Raw genomic sequence first — 11,459 nt, 5'->3', positions numbered from 1 at the left:
TTTAGGTGGTTTAACAGGAGATTACATTACTTTAATTTAAAAGTAACCCACTGACACTAGGTATTATTAAGAAAAAAGCGAAGTGTGGATCTGGCTGATAAATTTGATTGATCACAACATGGAGATAATAAAACAACCTCTGATTCTCCATGCAGAAAACTCCATGTGCTACCCGCTTCTCAAAGAGCTAGATGCTGTCAAGCTCATCAAGACCATTAAATAAATAAATAAAAGAGAAAATGAAGAGTTTTGAGTACATTTGATGTGTAAAGTCCACCATGTCCCTTTCTTAACAAAACCGAAGTTAAACATCTGATTATTATTCCTATTATTAGTTGTAAATGAAGCATACAGACACATCATGTTACATCACTCAGAGTAAAGATGAATCCAGGCCATGAGGGGCTTTCAAGTTATTTTAACTCCACATTGTGAAGGGGGATCACACACAGCTGCAAAAAGAAAAAGTTTAATTTCAACCTCAAAGATGGAGTCCTATGTTTTTCTCACCACCATGTCCCACATGAGGACATGCTGAAGGACCAGACAAGAACCACAGAATCAGAGAAATCGGGAGATGCTCTAGTAAAGATTAGATTAGTACTTCTGCCCCGTCTGTGATCTGACCCTGATACAAAATATGCACACTTTTTCCTCACCATCCAAGCACATAAATTAAAATTACTGTGTTTACCAGTAGGTGATGTCCATTCAAGCAACTATTTTTCTCACTTTTTCACCCCGTATTTTTTCATCACCCATTCACATGAATTACCGAGTTCAGTAGTAGGTCATCCCTTCAAGCCAGGTAATTATTACAGGAAAAAAGTTTGAAACATAATTGCGTTCAGAAAAAATTCCCCCGGACAGTAAAGGAGTGTTATCACATTTTTACCCTGTATTTTTCTGAATGTCCAAACAGATATGAGATGAATAACTGGACTAACTAGCAGGTGATGCACTCAAGTAACCGTTGCAGGAGACGAGTATGAACTACAGTCATGTTCAAAAACGAATCCCATCAAAAATCTTATTCAATTTCTCCTACATATTACCAATATTGTCTCAAAACAACTCAGCTGAAGCATCACCATATTATATACAGAAGAGTACCTATGTTCTTGGCTGTAACCTCCTACAGGCTTGACAGGTTTGAATCCATTACCAAATAGAGAAAGTTGATCTCTCTCTCATGCTTGGACAGCTTGATAATCATCAGCAAATGGCACAAGCATTGGGATTCTCTTCCATGCTTTGGACATAATAATATGTTGTCATCTGGGGGTTATAAGCCCTGTAAGCCCTGACCAGCTCTAGAATAGGGTCTGGAACTGGAACTGGCTCTTTCTTCTTCTCTTCTTCTTTCTTCTCCTCCTTTTTCTCTTCTTTCTTCTGATCTTCCTCAGGCTTGCCTTCTTCTTTCTTGGGCTCCTCCTTCTTTGCTTCCTCCTCCTTCTTGCCTTCCTCCTTCTTTGCTTCTTCTTTCTTCTCTGGCTCCTTTACTGGTCCCACTGAAACTATATCTGTCTGCCAATATTTGCGTAATTTGCTCACCACATGAACCGGATCCACTGTTCCTATCACTGTTAGTGTCCTATCCTTCATTTCCATGGAGATGGCATCTATCCCTACAAGATTGCCGGAGTTCATAGTGCAGAGTTTTCATGCTTTGAAAAATAACTTCGGAAACAACATCAAGGACAGGCACCAAAATCATCTTCTTGCTTCATTTAACTAGAGATATGTACTACAACTACACATAGCCGACTACACCTTTAAATGTGAATTTGAAGATCTATAATGCTGACTCGTGGTACGTACATGATCTAATTGAGTACTGTATGTCGAAATGTGAAAAAATGAAGTAAGACGCAAACCATAAAGGCTCTCGCTCCTGATTCTCCAAGTTCCTTAAAAAATACGAAACCCCATCTCACCATATTTTAAGGAACCCGAGAGCAAGATGTTGACATGCTAACAAATTAACACCTTCATCTCATTGAAAGATGAGGACTCTTAAATTTGATTTCCCTGCCCCACCTATGACCTCATGCCAACAATAAAAATAATTAATTGGTTGGATAAGTGCATGAAGTGAGACTCTGGTTCATTCATTTGATATAATTGCCATATTACATCACGTGATGGTTGAAATTCTGAAAAAACTGAGTCTGGGTTCATCTTACTTTCTCTGATTCATTTTGCAAGATGGATACAAGGGAAGGTTTTCATTCTTTTTAAGCAAAGAGTTTGGTGGAAACGAGACGTAATGAATAAACAATGATACGATACCTGAAAGTGTTGATACTGTTTTCAGGGCCTTCTGCTTCGCCTTGTCATCATGCAAATCTAACTTGAGCACAACCTTCTGTAAGCATACATCAGAGAGTAATTCAGCTCGGATTCAAATAATCTTCAGGGAACCATGTTCAGCGGTTCAAGAATTTTACAGAATAACATGCAAAATCTAAACTTATCAAACAGGGGGGGGGGGACTCAAAAACCAAAAATTATCATCACGACGCTAAGGAAAAAATAAAGAAGTGAAATCTAAACAATCTCAAAGAGACAACCCGACGTGAAATCAAAACCCGAATATGAAGTGGGAAAACCCAGATTCATGTCAGATACACGCCCCTAATATTCAAATAAATATAAGTTCGTGGAGAATCAGAACCTAATGGAATCATGGTTCAGAAGTGATGTATTCTCGTCATGGAAAGAAACACAAAAAAGGAAGATGGGAGAAAATGGAAAAAGTGGGAGAATCATACCTTCATTTCTAAATACCTCGCAGGGGACAAGCAGAGAGAGAGAATGGGAAACCAAGAAGGATTAGCTGAACTGGAGGGTGGAAAAGAGAGAGGCGAAGACGTAATCAAATAATGGTCTGAAAAGGTTGGGAGCAAGAGACTGAAGGAGTGGTACTATCAGAAAAGCCGAAAGCAAACAAGGAATTGCAGAAAAGGAGAGAGAGAGAGAAGGAAAGTTAGAGAAAGCAAGAAGAGGAAAGGCAAACGTCAGAGGAAGAGCTTGGAGAAGTGGAAGCTATAGGTGGTGGTGAGATATAGGCCATGAGAGACTGAGCGCCTCTGTGCATGAAGGCTGGTGCTGAGCTTTGATATCATCAAAAAGTAAAAGCCACGCGAGGTAGGAGAGCGCGTGACTATGACTGACCGTTGGGCACCTCTGAAAGTAAAATCTAAAAATTAGTAAATACTAGCACTAAACACACGAGTTATACGGCTAATTTTAAAAAAAAAATTAAAAAGACTTTGTTATTGAATAAAATATTTTAATAAGCAATTCAGCACTAGGGCCAGTAATTTCGACAAGTTAGGCTTACTCATATAAGGTTTAATACAAGGCAGTCTTATTTGAATTAGATGTATAGTACTTTATTTATGTAAAAAATTTATATTATTAAACCAGCCTTAACACCTTTCAACTTCCAATTTATTCAGGCCAACCGGAATATTCATAACTTTTATAAAAAAATTTTGTTTTTTAAACTAATTTAATTCTATTAAGTATAAAATATTATTTTGACTTTAAAAAATAAAAAATAATAACTTATCAATTTTGTATTTAAGTAACTTTATTATTGTTTTGCTATCTTATGTGTAATTTATTTATGAATATTTTTTTATTTATAAATTAATATTTTAGTTATTTAAATGTTTCTCTTACCATGATCGTACATAAATATTTTTTATATTTTAATTATAATTAAGTTAATCTTAATTCAATTATAGTTAAACAACTAACTTAAAATCATGACCTGATTAGTTTAAAGTTTTTAATAACTTTTGAATAAATTGTACTTTTTATTTTTAAGAATATGAGAAAAATTATTATTATATTATATAAAAAAATAATTAAATCACAAGTAAAATAGTGTTTTTTTAAGAACTATTTTTTTTCTTTAACTTTTTTTTCCATGACAAATTCAACGATGGGTCCAAGACTTGTGTGGGAAACTAAAAATTCAATAATGCAATCCAAAGAATTCGAAAAGAATACAATGCCATGCACTTGCTTGAGAGCTTTCTTGGCAAGTATGTCCGCAATCACATTCACATATTTGCTGCATCATATAATATTCGCATTCTAATCTCTATTCAGCATGCTCCTGATCTCAATAATGAGGTCATGATCAGGATGGTGATCCAAATCTGCCTTCCAGCACCTCTACAGCCTCCATATAATAATTTCAACTTTAGCCTTCCTCCAATTCAAATCCCAAGCTCTCTTAAACGCCTAGAGTATTCCTCAAAGTTTTATATTTAGATTGCTTCCCTGCCTGTTATGATGAAGAAACTCTGCTAACGTGCTTCTAATGTGTTCACGGGCAATCCCACCGCAACCTAAAAGACTACTATCTCTACCACAGGCTCTGTTAGTGTTAAATTTTATAACCCCTATTTTTAGGTGCTTTCCACCTACTCATACTCATGTATTGATCTTTAGGCAACCCTTTTAAATTTGACCATCTTACCATAGCATGCACTTTGGCAAGGGTAGCCTACAATCAAGTAGCCTTACCTTGGAACACTTTAATGTTTCTGCTTATCCATCTTTGTCTAAAGAGCATAGCAAATCAAATATCCTATCGAAAACCATTGACTGTAAACTTATGAGATTTTTTCTTTAACTTCTTATATTGTTTAACTCTTACATATAAAAAATATTTTTTTTTAATTTATTCTTAATTTTTAATCAAGTCTAGCATAGATGGTGATCACATAATTATCTAAAAATATTGTTTTATAGTCGATAATTCATACATGCCCAGATTTATTTTTCAAATTATTTTTAATTTAAAATTTTTCTTTAAATCAATTTTCTCATTTTATAAAAAAATATAAAGTATATTTTTTGGATACTCAAACTATATATAAGACTAAAAAAAATTAAAACATAAATGGGTCTTAAAGCATAAAAATCAATAAATATTATTTTGAGATATTTTATTGATTAAAAATAATAAAAATATGAAAAATAAATATTTTTACTTTTTTTAAAAAAATAACTATAGCAATGCACTCTAATATATGATATTTTAGTATAAAATAACATAAAATTTAAAGAGTTAATTAATATTTATTATATTTTTATATATTTTTAAAAACATGTTTTTTAAATTTGAGTATCTAGGAAGCCCAAACTAGATCAGATTTAGGCTCATTTAAGCCAACCTAGATAGGCTCGAACATTAAAAAATATTTTTTTAGGCCTCAACACTAAATTTTTGGGCTGGATCGTTGAGTTTAACCTAAATTACAACTCTATTTAGAATAGAAAAAAGAACAATTTACCTCTAAAACTGCTCCCTCTATTTAAAAATGTAAGGCATTTTTTGAAGGTTTGGATGTTAAAAAGTGTAAGAATATTTTTAGTCTTTCAAGGTGTAATTATTATTTTTAAAAAAATATTTCTATTAAATAAATTATTTTATATTTATTTTAGGATATAATATCCTATTAAATAGGGGTAAATATGAAAAGATAGGGTTATTTTGAAAAAGTAATTACTTTATTAGATGTGAGATTTAATTAAAAATGCTTTATATTTTTTAACAGGTGGATTATTTAATAACACTAGAGATCACAAATTTATTTATTTATACTCCCTTCGTTCAAAAATATAAGGCATTTTTTTAGGAGTTAAATATTTAAAATATAAGACATTTTTAGTATTTTAAGGTGTAATTATTATTTTTTTTCAAAAATACCTCTATTATAATGACTTATATTTATTGTAAGGTGTTTAATAGAGGTAAATATGAAAAAATAGGAATTAGTCAAAAAGTAGGTAGTTACTTAATTGAGGTTGAAATTCAGTTAAAAATACATTACATTTTTGAGTGGAGGAAGTACAATTTTTGTTATGAACTTCTATCAACTTATTCTTGACATTAACTAGAGGATAATATTCATTACTTATAATAGTAGGACCCCTGATCTGGACATGTGGCACATGTTTTTACTTGACACATGGATGAACTAGATAGCCTTGTTATCATAAATTAATAGACATTATCCTCTACTGAAACATTAAGAGTAGGAATAGACTAGGTCCCTATATAACTTGACCTATTTAGGTTCAACCCAGTTTATTTATTAAATAGGCTCAAGCTAGATTCAGGCATTTAATTAGGCTTACTTAACTGAATAGGTATTCACACATACGCGCACGCACGCACACACAATTGCAAATACATTAATTACCATTTAATTTTTAATTAATCTATTCATTTTTTAATTCTTGTTATGCTTTCACTTTTCAATCATAATGAACTTATATAATAATTTTAATATAATAACTTTATTGTTATATTATATTGTATTTGAAAAATATTTCAATTATTATATATTGTAATTGATGAATTAGGTTATATGTTGTATATTATAATAGTTCTAAAATAACTCAAAACTAAAATATGAACATATTTAAATACTTACTTTTAAGTAGAATTTTAAATAAGTTTTCAAACCAGATTAGGTTTAGATAAGTTCAAACTTGATTCATAAAAAAAAGCCTTATATAAGTTTTAAATCAAGCTCAAGCCTGTTTGATCAAAATCTAATTCAACCTAACATATTTTTACCCCTACTTAACATTATAGGAGAGGTTCTTATGAATTTAAAATTTGAAAAATTAATTACATAATAAATGAGTTTAAGATTTTAAAGTCACTCAACCTATAATTTATAGGCATATTACTCTTTACCCTCTAGAATTCCTAGTGAAAAAAGCTAAAAATATTTTTTTCAACCAAGATTTTGTTATTAATTTAATGTTCACTAAACAATTCAAGTATTACAATTAATTAATTTTAAAAAATTCTAAACAAACTGGCTATATACTCAATATTTTGTTTGATTTAAAAAAAAAGTATGCTCATTATTTTGTACTTTTCACTGTTAAGCAACAGATGGGCCAATCAAAATCTCATGTTTGTTTGTTTAGGATTAAAGGTCAAAAATATCTATGAAGTGCACAACGAAGAGTCACAAATGATATTAAATTTAACTATAGGTTATTTATATCTTTTCAATTTTAAAAAAATATTACTCTGCTACCCTGACATTAACTTACTGTTATGTGGGCCTCATATATAATTTTTTTAATATTTGTATTATAAAATATTTCTTATGGGCCTCACATTATTTTTTTAACGGGTTAAGGATCAATTTTATTGCTAAAGTATACATGAAAGGTAAAAATGATCCTAAACTCAACTTAGGATTAATTTTTTCCTCAACTATTAATATTTTTAAATTTATCACCTTGCTATTTTTTCTATTAATGGGATCCATTTTAATTTTTTTTTCCACCAATCATTTTTTCATGTTTTTTCTCCTTCTCTCTCCCCCTTCTCTCCTTCAATCGTTTGAATCAAGGTCATATAAGAGTGGTCAAAATTGTTGTTGATGGGAAGAGAGAGGGAATGAAGGACGTTGGAATGATAGCATTTAAGTACAGGGGACCATTGATTCAATCTTCAAACCAGAAAGAGCTAGATTTGCAAAACAACCATGCTACATTCAAATATGCAAGAATAGGCTATGTAGGTGAGGGGATCAACACTACGATTGTGTTGAATCATGCTCAAAGTGTAACATGTATGCTCGGCCATAGATCGAGCGTTGGGCTCGAGCTACTTGAATGGTATTTTGTATGTAAAGCTAGCCTCCAAGCACTATATTTTCCTTTTTCATTTAGGATTTTGCTCTCAACAAGCACGTGTTGCATTTTTAGCCCTGGATTGAGTTTAGACGCATGTTGCTCTCAACTAAGGAGCTTCTGTATAAGTACTCAGCTTGTTAGATGATACACAACTTGATTTAAACGATTGAAGGAGAAGAGAGAGAGGGGGGGATAGAGGGGAGAGAGAAGGAAAAAATATTAAAAAATAATTGGTGGGGCGCAGTTAAATATTTTATAATAAAAAAATTAAACAATTTTAAAATGAGCCCTATTAATAGAGAAAATAAATTGAGAAAATGACAAGGTAATAAATTTAAAAATCTTAGTGGTTGAGAGATAAAATTGATCTTAAGTTTAGGGTCATTTCTGACTTTAATGTATACTTTAGAGACAAAATTAACCCTTACCAATTAAAAAAATAATGTAGGGCCCACAAGCAATATTTTATAATAAAAAATATTAAAAAAAATTATATGTGGGACACACATAACAATAAGTTAACAACAGAGTAACGAAGCAATAATTTTTTAAAATTGAGAGATATGAATAATTTTAGTCGAATTTAAAATCATTTATAATCATTTGTGTGCATTTTAAAGATATTTTTAATCCTTAATTTTTTTTTATAAGGCCTCATGTTCAAGTTTTACACAATGTAGTCATGTAATTCATTGACCTTTCCCTCCCCGCTACATTTACATTAACCGCTTAAAAACTATGAATTTGTATGCAAAATACATCATATTTCCTATCAACGAGTGTCGGAATATAAATAATAAATTTTATAACCACTGCTACTTTTTAAATTTATCTTAAAATTTAAAAAAACCCTTGTCTTGTCAGCTATGATTTTATCCAATTAATTATCTCTGATTACAATATTAATAACATAGATTATCAAATCAGTTATTTTTAAAATTGTCACATAAAATAAAATGCAATAAAAAAATTATATTTAAAATTACTACAGGCAATTCAAATTTGCCAAATACCTAAGTATGTATCACAATATTTATGTGCAAAGTGGACAGATATGGGGTGCTTTGAATGATGTGATCTGTTATCCCCCCTTAAAAAAAGGATGAGAAATTAAGATAAGGATGGCGGCAAGAATTTAAACTCCTGTGAGCACAAATGACCCAATTTTTATCTATTCTCTACATGATAATGATCACATCAATGATAGCAAATTTATGCTAACACAATGCATTTCATTTTTTGTTAAATTAGCAACGAGGGTCGTGATCATCTAATCAATAAAATAGATGCCCTATTTTATAATATTAGTATTGCTCTTACACAAGCATGTATTATAATTGAATAAATTAGTATAAAATTAACTCGGGACTATTAAATTGTACAATTGTTTAAATTATCAATGTTTATTATAATGAGGTGTATATATTTTGGCAATACATGGAGTATTAGCATGGCATCATATTCCAACTCCACTTTGGCCAGAGACAGACAGACATTTTCTGCCCTGCCACGTCATGCGGGCCCCAGGGGCGGTTGCCAGACTGTTAGTTGAGTCATTCTCATTTATGAGTGGCATGCCGTATGCCATTACACCTGACTGGCAGTGCGCGTCTGCGCGTGAACCAGGTTCCCAATTCAAAAACTACTTCTCCTTCAATTTTGAAGGTTACCTGAGAAATCTAAAAATTTAAAAAAAATAAAATTTTATTAAATACTCTTTTTATTAAAAAATATAAAATATTTTTAATTGAATTGTTAAACTTTTAATAAAATTATTTATTTTTTATTTAACTCTATCTTTTTATACGTTATTCTTATTAAACACCTTATAATAAATATAAAGTCATTATTAATGGAGCACTTTTAAAAAATGTAATGATTATATCTTAAAAAATTAAAATATTTTATATTTTAAATATCTAATTCTTTAAAAAAATACTTTATATTTTTGAATGGAGTGCGTACACCATTGAGCCAGCTTGTCCTCTAAAATTTCAAAAGCCCTTTGTTTTTATATAATCCGATTTAATCTAGACAAATCTAATCTGATTTGATCTTTTGAAAAAATTGATCTGAAAAATTAAAAAAATCAATGAGATTGGACTTTATTTTCAGGTTTAAATTGAATAAAAAATTAAACTTTCAAATTACTTAATCTATCCTGATCTTGTAAAATATTTTAATAAATTATAATGTGAAACCTAAGTATTAAATTGAATGGATTGTTTTTTCACTTCCTTTTCATGTTGAGCATGATAATTATTTTTACTATATTAAACTGTTAATGCTTTGTGATAAATTTTATATGATTAGAAGTATTTGTATTATTTTAATTAAGTTTATTATGTTAAAATAAATTATTATCTCTTGTAGAAGAAAAAGATAAAAAATAGCAGAGCAAGATACCACTATCAAGATTGGTCTCACAATCATATGGATCAAGTTAGTTAGTTATGTTCAACTTTAGGTTAAATTTGGAACATTGGACAGGTGGGTCAAATCAAACTATGAGTTATTTAACTCAATCTTTTCATAAAGAGATCAAACTTGGGTTATGTTGAAATTATGTCTTATGTATTTTTTGTGTAGCCCTACTCTAAATTATAAATTCAAAATATTTAGGATCTTAAACTTATTTTTTGTGTAATATTTTTTTAATTTTTAAAAATAACACAAATTAAACTCTTATCATTAACAAAAGTTAACTTTTATCATTAACTGATAAGAAAATGATTTAAAAACACCTCAAATGTTAAAAATAAATTTTATTGATCATTTTTTATAATTTATTGGGTCTTTATCTATAATTTTTGGGTTATTTATTGTAGTTTTTGATCATTTAATGGTCAAAGTTAATTTTTTGTCAACGATTAAAGTTAAATTACACTATTTTTTAAAATTAAAGAAAACATTATACTAAAATTAACTTTAAGTCCTAACTGTTCTTGTACTTATAGTTTATTGATCAATTTATTATTTTACCCTGTTAAATAAACTTTTCTAATATTATAGTTTTTTTTAATTATATCTTCTGTTTTAAAATGATTAAATGAAAGGTATTTTATGAAAACTTATATTTTTGTTGTTTTAAAGAGATAAATTAAGTTCATGGTTGATTTAAATAAATTTGTCCTATAAATTGGGATAAAAGGTTATTTTGTCATATAATTTCTTAAAATAATAAATATTACAATTAAATTTATAAATAATGAAATTTTAGACGAGTGAGTTTTTCTTTTCGTTGACCTGAGCATTTTTTTTCACATCTGGAACTTATATTTTATCTTTTTATGTTTCATTAAAAATAAATGTTTCTGTTCTGTTATAAAATTTACCATATACCATTTGCACATTCAATTAAATATGACAGAAGATCTTGACAAATATTTCAACAGTATCAATGAGAATTATAAGAATAGTATCTCCATTGTTCGAGACAGGAGTGTTATAATTATTTTACCTTACTTTTTATACTGTATAGTATATATATACAAACTCTTTCCTGTAAACAATATGACTCCTTACATTAATATTTATGCACTGCATCGCATGATTTAATGTTTTATACACTCTGAGTAACTTTGCTCTATGCAATTTTTTTTCGTTAGTATTTTTTTTTCACTCACCATATAGATTTTGCTCAGTGTTTTTCAAATTTCTTTATTTTTTTAAACTACCTCGTAGAGTTTAATATTAAATACGTTATCAAAGTATATTGTGATGTAAAATTAAGTATAATTTTTATAAAATGCAGATTTACCTGAATT

General features: G+C 29.5%; 1 protein-coding gene across 1 annotated transcript; it reads right to left on the bottom strand.

Annotated features, from left to right (window-relative positions):
- Window positions 1-1,002: 1,002 nt before the first annotated feature.
- On the bottom strand, window positions 1,003-3,035 carry LOC129291263 (heavy metal-associated isoprenylated plant protein 39-like). Its single transcript, XM_054928533.1, has 3 exons — window positions 2,775-3,035; window positions 2,293-2,368; window positions 1,003-1,628 (listed from the first exon to the last, which is right to left on the bottom strand). Exons 1-3 carry the CDS (start codon window positions 2,778-2,780, stop codon window positions 1,216-1,218), a joined length of 495 nt encoding a protein of 164 aa, XP_054784508.1. The 5' UTR covers window positions 2,781-3,035; the 3' UTR covers window positions 1,003-1,215.
- Window positions 3,036-11,459: the final 8,424 nt, after the last annotated feature.

This window comes from Prosopis cineraria, unplaced genomic scaffold, assembly GCF_029017545.1.
Source record: "Prosopis cineraria cultivar Desert tree isolate PC_DT_omini unplaced genomic scaffold, ASM2901754v1 PC13, whole genome shotgun sequence".
NCBI classification, from domain to species: Eukaryota; Viridiplantae; Streptophyta; class Magnoliopsida; order Fabales; family Fabaceae; genus Prosopis; species Prosopis cineraria.
This window is presented reverse-complemented; position numbering and strand designations above follow the sequence as displayed.